The sequence below is a fragment of the Cornus florida genome, unplaced genomic scaffold, assembly GCF_030987335.1.
Source record: "Cornus florida cultivar Cherokee Brave unplaced genomic scaffold, ASM3098733v1 CherokeeBrave_3.0.0_Hap2_Chr10, whole genome shotgun sequence".
NCBI classification, from domain to species: Eukaryota; Viridiplantae; Streptophyta; class Magnoliopsida; order Cornales; family Cornaceae; genus Cornus; species Cornus florida.
The window spans coordinates 114,467,775-114,487,055 of record NW_026775580.1 but is presented as its reverse complement, the minus strand read 5'-3'; the positions used below and the strand labels follow the sequence as shown (position 1 = coordinate 114,487,055).

General features: G+C 36.5%; 1 protein-coding gene across 1 annotated transcript; it reads left to right on the top strand.

Annotated features, from left to right (window-relative positions):
* Positions 1–5,312: 5,312 nt before the first annotated feature.
* Positions 5,313–17,046, top strand: LOC132278438 (cuscuta receptor 1-like). Its single transcript, XM_059780225.1, has 3 exons — positions 5,313–5,505; positions 16,031–16,242; positions 16,363–17,046. Exons 1-3 carry the CDS (start codon positions 5,313–5,315, stop codon positions 17,044–17,046), a joined length of 1,089 nt encoding a protein of 362 aa, XP_059636208.1.
* The last annotated feature ends 2,235 nt before the right edge of the window (positions 17,047–19,281 follow it).

The window sequence follows — 19,281 nt, the reverse complement described above, 5'->3', positions numbered from 1 at the left end:
TCAGTGGAGTCATCACAATGAGGCTGAGTCCACTTGGAAAAGGGAGGATGTTATTCGCTTGCAGTTTCCTGAAATATTGGAAGATGGTCAGAGCGAATTCCAAGGACATAATTCCTTTTATTAGGGGGGAAGAATGAAATACCCTTAATTTTAAAAGGACAGTTCTGGAATTTAATTATTGCATTTTATTGAAATACCCTTAATTTAATTGCATTTTATTTGATTATGTGTCATTTTATTGGATTATTTGCTTGTTTGTTTTATTTAAATTACTTGTGGATTCATTTATTTAATTAATTGAATAATATTAGTTATTTTAATTGGTTATTTAAATTGTATTTTGTTTTCCATTTAACTTAATTATATTCTAATGTTTTTAATTAGTTATCTGCCTTTGTGATTTAAATGTAAATTAGCTGTTTAATTATTAGGGTTTTATGTTATACATCGTGTCTGGGTTTGAGCCAACTTGTAGTTAGTTTAAGATTTAATTTAGGGTTTCAAATAAAGCCTATAAATACATAGTATTCATCTGCCAAGGGTTTTGTTAACCCTATTCACGTAACAAAGAGAAAACACAGTGAGCAACAGAGAAAGAATTTGAGAGAAATAGATAGTGAACCTTGAGAGGTTTATAGAGAGGTTCAAGGAGGAAGGGGTGGAGTGCTTTTGGGTTGAACCAAGAGCATTGGAGGTGTTTAACGGTAGCCTAGGACTTTGACGAAAACTCAGAGACGGAAGTTTAAGATTTCTGGACTGAAATCTAAGGCTAGTCTTTGTTCTATTCTTTTCCTTTAATCTGTGTTCTGTGCATGCCTAGCTAGACTCCAGGGGTTTAACTAATGATAAAACGAACTAATCATGCATGCTTAACGGACTAAAACTGAGAGTTTTATGGTTACATATACTTGTGCATGATTTCATTATTTTTTTAGATCTTTATGTATGATTTGTGGTTTAACTTGAATCTTTGCCTACTAAAACACTTAAAATAATTTAGTATGGACGTATGGGACTTAGGTTGAAGCTTAGGGGCCTTAATAATGAAGTTTTAGGGTTTACAGAGGCTGAACGGACGAAGAAGAAGACCTCAGCACTAACTGAGGCGCCTAAGTTAGCAACTGAGGCCCCTAAGTTAGCAACTGAGGCCCCTAAGTTAGCAATTCAACCCCCTAAGTTAGCAACTTAGGCTGCTCAGTTGTAACTTAGCTTGCTCAGTTGGGGTTTTGGATTTAAACGCCCAGTTTGGGTTTTTGTGCACTGTTTGGACTATACAGAGTGTTAGCTCCTCATTTAATTTGTTTTAAATGTTTTATAGGATTGTTGTGGACCTGTAATAACAAAAAGAAACAATAGTTCATAAATGGAATAGGGATTGGACAGTGTGAAGCTCAGGATAAATCTATACGTTGCACACCGTTTTGCTAGTTATGTTCCGGAACTTTGCAAAGTTTTAATATATGATTTAATGATATATATATAAATCATGTTTTACAGTGTTTTAAGTATGGTGATTTAATTAAACTCAACTATACTTAAGTTGGATATAATTGGTACTTAAATTGTTATTAAATGTATCAATTCATGGACTATGTTGGAGGATGTAAATGCTTAAATTTAATATAGCAGTTTACATTACTGGAATTGGATTTTTGGCTCTATATTGAATGTTTGTTAGATGTATATGCATGAAATTTATTTTTTGCATGTTCTGAAGTATAGTCGATGACTATTTAATTACTATATTATCAACTGTGTTAACTGGAGGATTGTATGTACCGGTATGGGACGATGACATACTAGATATGGACTAGTTCAAACACTAAGTTCTACCTAACTTGGATTAAGGTATGGATTAACCATATAGGTTAAGTCCATCACCTACTTGTGTCATGTCAATTGAGAATTGAATGACACACTATGGTTTCAGGATGGATTTGTTATACATATATCAGACCACTACACAGATGGATGGTATTTTGTATTAGGAGGAGTACGAACTTTATATATATATTATATGGTGCCGTGGTATGAGCTTGAGTCTCATAACCATGGTTAGGGCACGTATATCGCCTAAGATGGATAACTGGACATATGAGTTGTTCCCTGGTAGGTCTAGGACTCATGCCCACCTTAGGGTGCGTATTTGCATGTTGCCTTCTATTCAGGCTGAGACAGACCTACTGGACTAGCGAGCGTCCTATAGTGTGTACTATATACATATATGGACTATTCTAGATATTATTGAGTCTTCCTAGGATGTATCTGTGTATCAGATTACTGTTTGGATTGTAGTAGATCAGGACTTGCATGTGGGCCTAACCCACTCCTTTATTTTTTAGGTGTTCGTTAGTTCCAGGGTTAGAGCTTGGACGTACAGAGCAGATATAGATATTTATTCCTCCGATTATGTAGGAATCTTCTCTATGTTAGCTTTGGATTTTATTTCTATTATTTTCAGTTTTGGTTTAAGACTTTTAATAAGGGGTCCAATGGATGGATTCCCGAGTTGTAAACTTATGGAGTTTTGGATTATCGGATTTGATTAATTATGATATAAGGATTTTCTTTTAGTTTCTTTCAGCTTATTATGTTATTTCGTATTTCACTTTGCATTCCGTGTTCGATTTAAAATACTTTAATTTTTCGATATCCCTCGGGTTTGGGCCTGGGCCTGATCAACCCGCGTCTCGGATCCGAGGGGTATCAAACAATGGGACTTCGACCTCAGTTATTGGGGAAGAATCTTTGACACTTACTGATAATCTGCATTTAGATTCTGTTTTAGTTATTCCATCTTTAGATTCTAATCTTTTATCAGTTTCCAAATAACCATAGCTTTATCTTGTGTTGTCATTTCTTAGCATGATTTTTGTGTGTATAAGGACATCCACACAAAGTAGACGATTGGTTGTGGTATTAAGCGAAGGAAACTTTATTACTTGGACTTAATGTCCAACAGTTCTGACAAGCTACAACAAGCATTAACAGTGAATGGTTCTGAGGGGGAGAGAAAACAATCTGAAATCTGGCTGTAGCATCGACGTCTGGGGCATGCTTCCTTTGGTTATCTGAAAAAATTATTTCCTAGTTTGTTTGCAAAATTTGATGTTTCTAGTTTCCACTATGATGTTTGTGAACTAGCAAAGAGCCACCGTGTTTCGTATCCATTATGTTTGCATAAAAGTCCACTTCCTTTTATGATTATACATTCTGACGTTTGGGGTCCGTCCAAAGTCACTACTTTAGGTGGATCCCGTTGGTTTGCTACTTTTATTGATGACTATACCAAGATGACCTGGTTGTGCTTGATGAAGTCCAAAGGTGAAGTGAACTTATTGTTTCAGAAGTTTCATAAAATGGTTGAAACTCAATACAATGCACATGTTCAGGTTCTCCGTAGTGACAATGGTGGAGAATATCAGAGTTTTAAACTTCAGCAGTATTTGGAAGCACATGGAACTATTCATCAAACCACTTGTTCCAATACACCCCAGCAGAACGGGGTTGCAGAGCGAAAAAATTGACACTTGTTGGAGGTTGTTCGTGCTTCATTGATAGAAGCGCATATGCCATTATCATATTGGGGAGAAACATTTACCTCTGCTGTATATCTAATTAATCGAGTACCTTCCAGCTCTATTGCCTTCCGAATACCATTGCAGGCTCTCACTGAAGCAGTTGTTTCCCCAACCGTCCTAAATCTACCTCCTCATGTCTTTGGTTGTGTAGTATTTGTACACCTCCATAAGCATCAATGCAACAAACTAACTCCTTGAGCATTACGATGTGCTTTTCTCGGATATGCTACTCATCAAAAGGGGTATCGCTGTTATCACCCTCCCACTCGACGAATGTTTATCACCATGGATGTTGTTTTCCATGAAGACTCGATGTATTTTTCTTCTGCGTTTGAACTTCAGGGGGAGTACCAGAACAAAATTCAGATTCTAGATTATGATTATCACACTTTTGAGGACGGCGATTCTAGTGTTAATGACTCACAAGTTGGACCAACCAATCAGGAATCGGGCTAATTGGATTTAAGTGGTATAAGTTTGGATCAAAGTGGTGATGAACGCTCAGAAATGGAAAGTATGGCGCCAACCTCATCGTCGGCCGAGTTCGAATCCCTCGCAACTGATATATCAAACCAATCGCCTGCTGAGGATATTCCTGATTTAGTGCCTGCGCCACGCAGAAAACAATTACCATCGCGTCACACTAGAGGTATTCCTAAACTTACATATGAACCCGAACTTTCTAGTAAAGTTAAGTATCCCATGAATAATTATGTGTCGAACCATTATTTGTCAGAATCAAATTTGTCATTTGTAAATCAATTATCTACTATATCTATTCCTAATAGTGTGCAAGAAGCCTTAGCTGACCCTAGGTGGAAAACAGCTATGAATGAGGAAATGAAATCCTTGCAAAAAAATGAAACTTGGGAACTTATTGATCCTCCACCAAGAAAGAAACCAATTGGATGTCGATGGATTTACACTGTGAAGTATAAAGCAGATAGCACCGTTGAACGCTTTAAAGCAAGATTGGTGGCAAAAGGTTACACCCAAACCTATGGAATCGATTACACAGAAACGTTTGCACCTGTAGCCAAAATAAACACAGTTCGTGTCTTGTTGTCTTCAGCTGCGAACTTGGATTGGCCATTGCAACAATTCGATGTGAAGAATGCCTTTCTGCATGGTGAATTATCTGAAGAAGTCTATATGGATCTCCCACCAGGATGCATGATACCGGAAAAGTATAGTCGGAAGGTCTGCAGGTTAATGAAATCATTATATGGGTTGAAATAATCTCCAAGAGCATGGTTTGGAAGATTCATAAAGTTTATGATAGCCTTTGGCTATCGTCAGAGCAATTCAGACCACACTTTATTTCTAAAGAAACAACAGGGTAAGATCACTGCACTCATTGTATATGTAGATGACATGGTGGTTATAGGGAATGATCATGAAGAAATGAAGGCTCTCAAGAAGTACTTGTCCAGAGAATTCGAAATGAAAGATCTAGGTCCTTTGAGATATTTTCTTAGGATCAAAGTATCTTGATCTAATAAAGGAATCTTTCTATCTCAAAGAAAATATGCCTTAGATCTATTATAAGAGACTAGCATGACAATATGTCAACCAGCTAAAATACCAGTAGAAGAAGGACTGAAGTTATGTGTTGAGTCCAACCAAGTACCTGTTAATAAAGGAATATACCAAAGACTTGTAGAGAGATTGATGTACTTAGCACACACGAGACTGGATTTGGCTTATGCATTAAACATTGTTAGCTAGTTTATGCATGATCCTGGAGAGCAACATATGAATGCAGTTATGCGCATTTTGAGGTATTTGAAATCTGTTCCTGGAAAAGGAATTTTGTTCACTGAAAATGCTGGTTATCAAAACACAACTGCATATACTGATGCTGACTGGGCTAGAGCTATAACTGATTGGCGATCTACTTCTGGTTACTTTACTTTTGTAGGAGGTAATCGTGTTACATGGAGAAGCAAGAAACAAAATGTTGTTACTCGCTCGAGTGCAGAAGCTGAATTCAGAGGTATGACGCTTGTACTTTATGAAACATTGTGGTTAAGACTTCTCTTTGCGGGATTTGGGTTATCTACCTGGGCAACCTATTCAACTATATTGTGACAATAAAGCAGCATGTCATATTGCTCATAATCCAGTTCAACATGATCGTACGAAACATGTTTAAATAGACAGATTCTTCATAAAGGAGAAGTTGGATAGGAAAATTGTGGAGTTGCCTAAGATTCGATCTGATGATCAGCTAGCAAACATTCTTACCAAAGCAGTCTCAAATCAAGTGTTTTCAAAATTTTTAGACAATTTGGGCATGTGTGACATCTATGCACCAACTTGAGGGGGAGTTGTGACACCCCTTAGATCCGAGACACGGGTTGATCAGGCCCAGGCCCAAACCCGAAGGATATCAAACAATTAAAGTATTTTAAATCGAACATGGAATACAAAGTGAAATAAGAAATAAAATTAAATAGCTGAAAGAAACTAAATTAATAAACCTTGAATTATAAATATTTTAAATCCGATAATCCAAACCACCAATCCATACAACTCGGGAATCCTTCTAGAGGACCCCTAATAAAAAGTCTCGAACTGGAAATAAAACATAAAGCTAAACATAGAGAGTGGTCCTATGTAGTCGGTGGAATGGAAGTCGGTATCTGCTCTGCACGATCAACCTCTAATTCTAGAACTGCCGAGCACCTGAAAAATAAAGGAGTATGCAAGTCCTGATTTACTACGATCCAAACAGTAATCCGATACACAGATAAATCCTAGAAAAACTCAACAATATCTAGAGTAGTCCATATATGTATATATAGTATACACTATAGGATGCTCGCTAGTCCAGTAGGTCTATCTCAGCCTGAATAGAAGGCAACATGCGAATACGTACCCGAAGGTGGGCATGAGTACCTAGACCTACCAGGGAACAACACCTATGTCCACTTATCTATCCTAGGTGATAAACGCGCCCTAACCATGGTCCTGAGACTCATGCTCATACCACGACACCATATAATATATATATAAAGTCCATACTCCTCTTAATACAAAATACCATCCATCTGTGTAATGGTCTGATATATGTATAACAAATTCATCCTGAAACCATAGTAGGACATTCAATTCTCAATTGATATGACACAAGTAGGTGATGGACTTAACCTATATGATTAATCCATACCTTAATCCAAGTTAGGTAGAACCTAGTATTTTAACCAGTCCATACCTAATATGTCATCGTCCTATACCGGTACATACAATCCTCCAGTTAACATAGTTGACAAGCTAGTAATAGATACTAATCAACCAAACTGCAGAATATGCACAGTATAAATTAATTCTTACACAGAAGTATCAGGCATTCAATACAGAGCCTAAAATTCAAATCTAAAAATGTAAACTGCTATAAGAAATGCAAGCATTCACATTTTCCAAGATATGCATCAATATAAATTCATACATATAACAATATTAGGTATTCACTACGGAACCTAAATATCATGCTCGAACAATTTAAATAGCTATAATAAGTCATAGCATTTAAATTCTACATAAAATCCATAAACTGGTATAACTTAGTATAATTGAAGTACCAATTAAATCCAACATAAGTATAGTTGATTTTTAATTAATTCACCATACTCAACATTGTGGAAAATATAATTTTACATAATTAAATCCATACAACTTTCTAAGTTCCAGTTCTTGAAATTGACAAAGTTAAACTACACCACTAACTTTTCCAAACAGTACAATAATTAATATAATGTTACAACAGTGTTTAACATCAGTTAATTCCATCTAAGCCACATATATTTAGACTAATATATGCTCTTAACACAGCTAAAAATATAATTCATAATTTAAGATCATGCAGAGAAACCACGTGCTGAAACAACAGGCAATTTAAGTTAATTATTTAATTATCCACCTACGGGTCCTTTGTTTAAACTTGAATTAATTCCCATCCTCAATATCTGAATGTGAGCTTGCTTCTCAACATTTTTATAAGTCCTAAACATTTAATTACAACATTCAGTAGCTTTAAACAGTTCCAGAAAATCCAATTTCAACCAAACGAACCTTAAAAACCAGTTTTTGTGCCTTTTAAGAGAGAGCAGGCTCTAAAAATTTTGGAGCCTGCTCTTTTCCATCTAGAGCCTACTCTAACACACCAAGAGCCGGCTCCACCTCTTTGGGAGCCTGCTCTCCTTTCCCTTTGCAGCCGTTGCCCGTTTCAGTGTCTTCTTCTCCAAGTCCGGTAATTAACAGAGACTCTATAGTATTTTTAAATCCTTGTTCTAGGTTCAATCTTAGTCCTAGATAAGTTTAAACCACTGAGATCCAATCCTAACATGTGTAGGAACACAAGTTTTAAAGCCACGTTTACAAAACCTCCGTTAGAAATTTTTAAGCAAATTACAACAGATTTAATTCAGAGTAATTTAGTGAAATTAAATAATGTCCTAAGCACTTGTTTTAGAGTTCAAACTCAGTCCTAGGGTGATTACAAGGCATCCAAACATCCTACTAATCTCAATTAAAATAACGCTTAACCGTAAACCACAGCAAGGACAAATAATAGAATATCAACAATTTTTTCAAAGCAGTGAATTCACGAGAGTAAACAAAATTCATACATGTAGATAAAACTTGTTATAAAGTTTATTTAAGTCCATTTTATCCTTGTTTTAATCCCTGGAGTCTAACTAGACATGCACAGAACACGAATTAATGGGAAAGAGAAGAATATAGACTTGCCTTGAGACTTTGGATTAAAATCTCTAATTATTGTCTCTATCAACTCCGGCAACGTCGGTTGTGTTAAACTACCTCTGCTGCTCCTAATTCAGTCCCGAACTCCTCCTTGAATCCCTCATTTAATCTCTCAGTTGCTCTCTGTATCTCACGGTCTCTCTATTTTTACAGAATTTGGCTTAGTTTTCTAAAACCCTAAACCACCGTATTGCTTATATTTATAGATGAATCATGATAACCCTAATCCATGTATAATTAAAGACTAAGCCCTAATTCCAATCCTAGCCGACCCATGAAATCTATGTCGGCTAAAACAAAACCTTCAACCACCTAAATCCTAAAGAATTTATGTATTCTAACCTAACTCACTTAAGGCCATTTATTTATTTTTTAAAATAACCGTGACATCAATTGAGTTAATTAACAAATAAGTAACAATAATTAAATAAATAACAATAAAACAATTAAGTAATAATAAAACAATTACACTAAATTAACAAATAAAACAAATAAATCAAAATAAACAGGAAATACTACAATTAACTTAATAAAAATGCAATTAAATAAAATAAATAAATTCTAGGACCGTCCTTTTAAAATTAGGGGTATTACATTCTTCCCCCCTAACGAAAGGAATTCCGTCCTCGGAATTCGCTCTTACCTTCTTCCCATAATTCAGGAAACTGCGAGCGAATGACATCCTCCCGTTCCCAAGTGGATTCAGCCTCATTATGATAACTCCACTACACACGAACCAAAGGGATAACCTTGTTACGAAGGATTTGACCCCAATGGTCGACAATACGACACGGTGACTCCAAATAAGTTGCATCCGGCTGCAACTTAATCCCCCCAATATCGATATACTGATACCGATCCTTATCTCGTAGAAATTTCTGCAACATGGAAACATGGAACACATTGTGAATGCGATCCAAAGTATCTGGAAGTGTTAACTTATAAGCAACAGCTCCAACGCAATCCGTGATCATGAATGGACCAACAAACTGCGGTGCCAGCTTCCCTTTCTACCCAAAGCGCATAACACCTTTCATAGGTGACACTTTGAGTAGAACCTGATCTCCAACCCTAAATTCCAAAGCACGAGTACGCCGATCGGCATAAGTCTGCTGCCTACTCTGAGCAGTGCACATACAATCCCTAAGAAGAACAATCGTTTCGAAAGTGCCTACCTAGTCTCCGCCTGGATGAACAGAAAACTTAGAATGATGAGTCTTCGTCATCACATCATTCCTCAAATCGTCAGCAGAAGGTACCACTATACGTCCCTTGTATCATAAGCCTCTGTCAGTCCTAACATAGTAAAATGGAACTTCCCCAGAAGCTATCTCTACAACTTTGTCGATACACTACTGATCGGTGAGTTGTGCTTGCAAAACCTTGTGAATGATGGAAGGTGTAACCACAATGCAAGCCAGAAAAGCGTCTGATAACTCATCTATATTCTTCAAAGCATTCCACTCAGTGGTGAACAAAGTAGAAAGACTACCAATAGGTCGGCGACTAAGTGCCTCTGTCACCACATTCGCTTTCCTTGGATGGTACTGTATAGAAAAATAATAATCCTTAACAAACTCCAACCATTTGCGCTGTCTCATATTCAGCTCCCGTTGAGTGAACAAATACTGCAGACTCTTGTGATCACTAAAGAACCTGAAGGACTCACCCAACAAATAATACCTCCAAATGCGTAAGGCAAAGACCACAGCTGCTAATTCCAAATCATGTGTTGGATAATTAAACTCATGAGGCTTAAGCTTCCAAGATCCATAAGAAAACGGTCGCTCCTCGTACATCAAAACACATCCCAGACCCTACAATGAAACATCTGTGTAAACAAGATACTCGATCCCGCTCTATGGAGTAGTAATAACCGGTGCAGAAGTCAACTTCCTTTTGAGCTCCTTAAAAGCTCGCTGACAATGCTCATCCCACACGAATTGTACACCCTTTTTTGTTAGGTGCGTGAGTGGTCCAGCTATCTTGGAGAACCCCTGGATGAACCGACGATAATATCCTGCCAAACCGAGGAAACTCTGAATCTCGGTAGGTGAAGTAGGCTGTCCCCACTCAACCACTACTGAAACTTTGGCGGGATCCACTACTATCCCTCTTTCTGACACCATGTGACCCAGAAACTTCACTTCTCACTGCCAAAATTCATACTTCTCGAATTTGGCATATAACTGGTGCTCACGAAGTGTCTGCAACACTATCCGAAGATGTCTAGCATGATCGTCCTCAGACTTAGAATAGATCAAGATATCATCATTGAAAATAATGACAAACTGATACAAATAAGCCCTGAAGACTCTGTTCATTAAGTCCATGAACACTGCTGGTGCATTAGTTGTCCTAAACGGCATGACACGGAACTCATAAGAACCATATCTCGTGAGAAACGAGATCTTAGGAACATCCTACTCCCTAACTCTCAGCTGATGATACCCAGAATGCAGATCAATCTTGGAGAAGTACGTGGCTCCCCTTAACTGATCAAACAAATCATCAATCCTAGGTAAAAGGTACTTGTTACGTACAGTAACCTTATTCAACTCCCTATAATCTATACACAGCCGAAGTGAACTGTCCTTCTCCTTTACAAACAAAACCGGTGCTCCCCAGGGTGAAGTACTTCGGCGAATAAAACCCTGGCTGAGGAGCTGAATCTGATCCCTCAGCTTTCGCATCTCCACTGGCGCCATCCTATATGGTGCCCTAGCAATAGGCGTAGTGCCTGGAGCTAAATCTATCATAAAGTCGATCTCGCGACTAGGCGGCAACCCTGTAATCTTCTGAAATACATCTGGGAAGTCCTGTACAATTTGTATACGATACAGTAACCTCCTCCTCCGTTTCCTACTCTATCCGAAACAAATAAGTGCTAATGTCCCCGTTAAAACGTGGCTTAGCAACGATGTAAACATCCAAACTAGGTATGGTAACCACAATAGACCCATCCAAAACAAATAACTTGAGCATGGCAGTGATAACCAATCCATCCCAAGTATCCTGTCATAAGTGTGCATGTCCAGGACAAAAGATTGGCTAGAAATCCGAGTCTACCAATATCTAGTGTCACAGGCACATCACTCTCATGAAAAACGGCAGTATTACCCAACAATGTAGAAATATCCTGAGGTCTACTATATATGTGTGTCACCAACTAATCCATGAAAATCCCATGTTTCTAAATACTTCGTGGAGCAAGACACATAAGGTAGAATGAAATGCTCCGCAATCATCCTATTTTTAGATTATTATTCTATCCTGGGAATGCCTCCTTCTAAACCAAACCTACCATATTGATTTACTCAAGTTCTCTTATAAACTTCTTGATAATCAATCTGTCTCCACACCATGTATTTACAAGCAACTATTTGCTTACCTGTTCCACAAACCCCAATTACTCCACTGGGATAATCATCTATTAATGCAACATAATCATCCCAATATAGTTTAATAAAACCATATATATCACCAAAATACTGTCACACAACACAATAAAGATAGCCAAAACCGCTAGTTCACTTTATTAGGAACTTTTCCAAACCATAAACTGTCATACGAATAATCATAAAATATTCTTTAACAGAATCCTAATGTATGTGATTAAATCCGTACTACATTCCTACTAATACCTCCTCCACTGCTAGTAACTATAAGTACTCTTAAAAAAGCAGTCATCCCTGAACTCCGGTGCCCTCCATTTTGGATGCAACGGTATCTCCTCCAACCTAATCTTCTTCGGGGTCTTCCTCTCCGCTTGGCTCAGCTTTGAGCACCACCGAAGTTGTGTTAGGTCCACAGTATGGTGGCCAATCCCGCACGCAAGAAACTTTCCTTGACTTGTACTCCGATGCAATGCCTATTGGAATCAATTCCCTGGTCTCCAATTCCGCCTTCTTGGTCGGCCTTCGTAGGGGAATCACCGAAGTAACCTTCCTCGGCTTTGGGCCCTTCTTTGCTTTCATCGCGGCCCTCATCCTCTTCCTAGTGCCAAACATTCTGCAATTACAGAATAAACTTGACATCAGTACTTTCTAAATGAACCGTAAAGGAATTCAATGAATCCTAATCTTAAAGCTCTAAACAAGAGAAAACGCTACGCGGAAGTTTTATACGATAGAATCCTAGAGACACTTGAACCTGTAGTGCTCTGATATCAACTATGACACCCCTCGGATCTGAGACACGAGTTGATCAGGCCCAGGCCCAAACCCGAGGGATATCAAACAATTAAAGTATTTTAAATCGAACACGGAATACAAAGTGAAATAAAAAATAAAATTAAATAGCTGGAAGAAACTAAATTAATAACCTTGAATTATAAACATTTTAAATCCGATAATCCAAACCACCAATCCATACAACTCGGGAATCCTTCTACAGGACCCCTAATAAAAAGTCTCGAACTGGAAATAAAACATAAAGCTAAACATAGAAAGTGGTCCTACGTAGTCGGTAGAATGGAAGTCTGTATCTGCTCTGCACGATCAACCTCTAATTCTGGAACTGCCGAGCACCTGAAAAATAAAGAAGTATGCAAGTCCCGATCTACTACGATCCAAACAGTAATCCGATACCCAAATACATCCTAGAAAGACTCAGCAATATCTAGAGTAGTCCATATATGTATATACAGTATACACTATAGGACGCTCGCTAGTCCAGTAGGTCTGTCTCATCCTGAATAAAAGGCAACATGCAAATACGCACCCGAAGGTGGGCATGAGTACTAGACCTACGAGGGAACAACACCTATGTCCAGTTATTCATCCTAGGTGATATACGCGCCCTAACCATGGTCCTGAGACTCAAGCTCATACCACGACACCATATAATATATATATATATATATATAAAGTCCATACTCCTCCTAATACAAAATACCATCCATCTGTGTAGTGGTCTGATATATGTATAACAAATTCATCCTGAAACCATAGTAGGTCATTCAATTCTTAATTGATATGACACAAGTAGGTGATGGACTTAACCTATATGATTAATCCATACCTTAATCCAAGTTAGGTAGAACCTAGTATTTTAACCAGTCCATACCTAATATGTTATCGTCCCATACCGGTACATACAATCCTCCAGTTAACATAGTTGACAAGCTAGTAATAGATACTAATAAACCAAACTCCAGAATATGCACAGTATAAATTAATTCTTACACAGAAGTATCAGACATTCAATACAGAGCCTAAAATTCAAATCCAAAAATATAAACTGCTATAAGAAATGCAAGCATTCACATCCTCCAAGATATGCATCAATATAAATTCATACATATAACAATGTTAGGTATTCATTACGGAACCTAAATATCATGCTCGAACAATTTAAATAGCTATAATAAGTCATAACATTTAAATTCTACACAAAATCCATAAACTGGTATAACTTAGTATAATTGAAGTACCAATTAAATCCAATATAAGTATAGTTGATTTTTAATTAATTCACCATACTCAACATTGTGGAAAATATAATTTTACATAATTAAATCCATACAACTTGCTAAGTTCCAGTTCTTTAAATTGACAAAGTTAAACTACACCACTAACTTTTCCAAACAGTGCAATAATTAATGTAATGTTACAACAGTGTTTAACATCAATTAATTCCATCTAAGCCACATATATTTAGACTAATATATGCTCTTAACACAGCTGAAAATATAATTCATAATTTAAGATCATGCAGAGAAACTAAGTGCTAAAACAATAGGCAATTTAAGTTAATTATTTAATTATCCACCTACGGGTCCTTTGTTTAAACTTGAATTAATTCCCATCCTCAATATCTAAATGTGAGCTTGCTTCTCAACATTTTTATAAGTCCTAAACATTTAATTACAACATTCAGTAGCTTTAAACAGTTCCAGAAAATTCAATTTCAACCAAACGAACCTTAAAAACCAATTTTTGTGCCTTTTAAGAGAGAGCAGGCTCTAAAAATTTTGGAGCCTGCTCTTGTCCATCTACAGCCTGCTCTAACACACCAAGAGCCGGCTCCACCTCTTTGGGAGCCTGCTCTCCTTTCCCTTAGCAGCCGTTGCTCGTTTCAGTGTCTTTTTCTCCAAGTCCGATAATTAACAGAGCCTCTGTAGTATTTTTAAATCCTTATTCTAGGTTCAATCTTAGTCCTAGATAAGTTTAAACCATTGAGATCCAATCCTAACATGTGTAGGAACACAAGTTTTAAAGCCACGTTTACAGAACCTCCGTTAGAAATTTTTAAGCAAATTACAACAGATTTAATTCAGAGTAATTTAGTGAAATTAAATAATGTTCCAAGCACTTGTTTTAGAGTTCAAACTCAGTCCTAGGGTCATTACAAGGCATCCAAACATCCTACTAATTTCAATTAAAATAACGTTTAACCGTAAACCACAGCAAGAACAAATAATAGAATATCAACAATTTTTTCAAAGTAGTTAATTCACGAGAGTAAACGAAATTCATATATGTATATAAAACTTGTTATAAATTTTATTTAAGTCCGTTTTATCCTTGTTTTAATCCCTGGAGTCTAACTAGGCATACACAGAACACGAATTAACGAGAAAGAGAAGAACAGAGACTTGCCTTGAGACTTTGGATTAAAATCTCTAACTATCGTCTCTATCAACTCTGGTAACGTCGGTTGTGTTAAACTGCCTCTGGTGCTCCTAATTCAGTCCCGAACTCCTCTGTGAATCCCTCCTTTAATCTCTCAGTTGCTCTTTGTATCTCACGATCTCTCTGTTTTTACAGAGTTTGGCTTAATTTTCAAAAACCCTAAACCACCGTATTACTTATATTTATAGATGAATCATGATAACCCTAATCCATGTATAATTAGAGACTAAGCCCTAATTCCAATCCTAGCCAGCCCATGAAATCTATGTCGGCTAAAACAAAACCCTCAACCACCTAAATCCTAAAGAATTTACGTATTCTAACCTAACTCACTTAAGGCTATTTATTTATTTATTTATTTTTTAAAATAACCGTGACATCAATTGAGTTAATTAACAAATAAGTAACAATAATTAAATAAATAACAATAAAACAATTAAGTAATAATAAAACAATTACACTAAATTAACAAATAAAACAAGTAAATCCAAATAAACAGGAAATACTACAATTAACTTAAAAAAAAATGCAATAAAATAAAATAAATAAATTCCAGGACTGTCCTTTTAAAATTAGGGGTATTACAGGAGTGTTGAGATTTTATCTCTTATAATACAGCTGTAGGATTGAACTATTTACTCCTTGATTTAGGACTAATTGGTAGGAAATTAGTTACCTATTTTAGCTAAATCTTATTCTATAGATTGGATGTAACACCATCAATGAATTATGAAATATAATTTTAATTCTCGTATTCTTTCTCTCAATTTCAAGAGTCAGGTCATCTTCCAATATGGATTGGGAATATTCTGCTTGGTTTAAAGGTAGTTGTCATGTCCAAAAATCGTTTCCAAGGTCCAGTTCCAGTAGAATTCTGTCAACTTGATCAATTATCTTTGTTAGACCTTTCCAATAATAATTTGTCTAGACCTATACCATCTTGCTTCATCTCATCAGAAATAATATAACATGTATGTCTGAATCACAACAAGCTAAGCGGGTCATTGACAAATGCATTTGACAACTGTTTTTCTTTGGTAACGTTAGATCTTAGACACAATAACCTAAGTGGTAACATTCCAAGTAGGATTGGCAAACTTTCCTCATTGAGCATTCTTCTCCTCAAATCTAATAGTTTCGAGGGTGAAATTCCTGTCCAATTGTGCCACTTGGAAGGGTTAACTATACTGGATCTTTCTGGAAACAATCTTTCTGGTTCCATACCTAATGGCTTTAGTGACATACCTTTTAAGGCAATGGTTACAAAATCCTTAATCTCATACAGTTTTTTTCTTATGGGATGGAAAACAAATTTTTGGTACCACGTGGGGGAGACAAGATTATATGGGATGCATAATTTTCTTGAATTTCATGACCAGCACGACGACGCAACGACGGTTGTGACACAAGTTGTGGAGTTCACCACAAAGAGTAGGTTGTATGCATACAGCGGTGATATACTTGACTACATGTCAGGAGTGGATCTCTCTTGCAACCTCTTAATAGGTGAAATCCCATTTGCCATTGTAAATCTAAGTGAGATCCATGCACTAAACCTGTCGCATAACAATCTCATTGGTTCAATCCCAGCAAATTTCTCAAAGTTAAAGCAAGTGGAGAGTTTGGATCTTTCGTACAATAACTTGAATGGAACAATTCCTTCTCAACTTATTGAGTTGAATTCTTTGGCAGTCTTCAGTGTGTCACACAACAACTTGTCAGGTAGGACTCCGGACCAAAAGGCTCAGTTTTCAACCTTTGATGAAAGCAGTTACGAGGGAAATCCTCTTCTTTGTGGACCTCCACTACGCGACAGTTGCAGTACTAAAACAGGACCACCATCGATATTGCCTTGTCAGTACTCTTCAGAAGAGGAAGGTTTTATGGATATGGGGGTTTTCTATGTGACTTTCACGGTCTCTTTCATAATTGCATTGTTAGGAATTGTTGCAGTTCTGTGCATAAATCCTTATGCGAGACGAGCATGGTTTCATATCGTGGAAGCTTGCTATTATTTTGTTCTTGACTGCTTTCTCAAGCTGTCCAACAAACGAGGGGGGTAGAATATTAATTTGAATGTATGTATCTTCATGATTATATATGTGTGCCTATTTAATGATCCTTTTGATTGTATCCAGTACCGATGGTTGAATTCATGTGGGACCAATGTGGATGGAAAGCGTTCGGTCCGCCATTTTAATTCACTTCCCCACCATTCCAACCCATGGGCTAAGAAGCATTTTCATTATATATAAGGGAGTAACCGGTAGTGTTCATGTTTACATTTTTCAATCATGCATGGGAATTGAGAAGTTGTTATCTCACAAATAGTGAAAAATTTTCTGGCACAGAAATGTCATCGCCTTTAAAAGTAGAAACAGATGCATATATATATATATATGGTTTCAAAACCTCAGCTTCACTAAAAGGGTCGAATTAAAACCCATTTTTTGACCTTGATCATCTACAAATTTTTAGAGAATGACTTGATCATTTGAAAGGAATTAAACAATATGACAATTATGCATTAAAGATTTTGTTTCAAAATTCACTACAATAAATCACATTTGACTAACTAGTATATTTTGATATAATTTTATGTGACCATTTAAATACGACCAACATGATAATATGTTCATCTGTAATTTTTTCTATTCAAAATTTGTTAATTTAAAAAAGGCTCATGACACATTCCCCATGGGGTACAATGCATGATCAAGCCATTGGCCTCTATTCAAATTGGGAATATCACAGTTACACTGAACCGTTCAAATATTAGGAGACTATTATCTAAATGCATTTTCATACTTTTTCGTCCGTCCAAATCAATGCCTTTCAATTTCTTAGGTGGATGGATGTATTGTTTATTTTTGAGTGGGAAAATGATCCAATAACCGCCACCTGTCGCCCTCCTCCTCGGCGGCTCGCCCAAGGGCTTTTCCTTGAGCCTTTGTGGTAAACAATTACCAGGTTGATTCTATGATGTTGTTGGGCCAATGACTTGTTTGTCAGGGTCATGGCCTTTTCTTATGGTTTTTCTGGCCCATTACTTTGGGTTCATGTTTTGACTGGAGTTCTGCCATTCAGAAGCTGTCCAAATTTGCTTTCAACCTCGGCTATGTCTTTAAAATTGATAATAAACTCTGAAACCCTTTTTCTTTTCTTTTTTTCTTTTTTTTTTTTTTTTTCAGTCATCTGAAAAACTTGTTGAAATGGTCTCTTTTTTCTCATATTTCTTGTACACTCGAGCATTGATAGATCAGAAGTAAAGAAACGCACTTGGGATTGCAAAATATATAATGTTGCCCAAACCTTATCATCTGAATGTAGATTGCTGCATAGTATACTCTTATCGATATTAAGTACATCTTAATACTGAACGAAGACATTATTAATCAAACCATCCATAATTTCCATTGTATGGCCACCCCACCCCTCAATTTATATCATTTGATGTCAACTTTTTATACATTCGCTTTTATTCATGCATTTAAATAACTCATCTTTTACCATGTTTATGACCCTGCTTTCCCTTAATTGAACATTCAGTAATTGTGAAGAACTATTTATTAGCATATATATTCATTTCAAGTTCAAATTATCTCAGTTAATTCTCATGCTTTTACCTTGCTACAATAAATGGATAGGCTAGATATTATATTTAAACGACACGTATGCATAGAATATCTGTATTCTTAAACTTCTACTGAAAATTCGCACTCTCAGTCCACAAGTACAAGAATACTCTTCAAAATTTTTTCAGCTCAAGTATTTGCAAAGCCACAGTCAAATATTATAAAAGTACTATTTATACCATGACTATTGGCCATTTCCAGTTGACAAGGTTGTCGTAGCCGATCACAAAGAAAGAGTTTCCAATTGGAAGGGTGATATGCAGATAATGGTGCAATACACGTAATTTTATCAAAGGAAACCATTATTACTTTCACCTCCGCCACCATTTTCATTGCCATCCAGTAACATCACCATTTCTTTTTAAAAAATTATAGAAGAATGTTATATTGTTAATTTATTTTAGGACAAAGTACATAAAACTCCCCTCGACTTATAGCCTTTTTCAGTAAACCACTCTCGTCTAATTTTTTACTAAAGAATCCCCCTCGACTTGTAACCATTTCCAATAAATCTCCCTTATTTAATTTTTTACCAAAAAACCCCTCTCAACTATCTAAGGGGGTAAAAAAGTTGATATTTGGACCAAAATACCCTTTTATTTAAATCTTAATTTTTTCGAACTTTAAAAATTCATATCTCACAAACCGTACATCCAAATATTA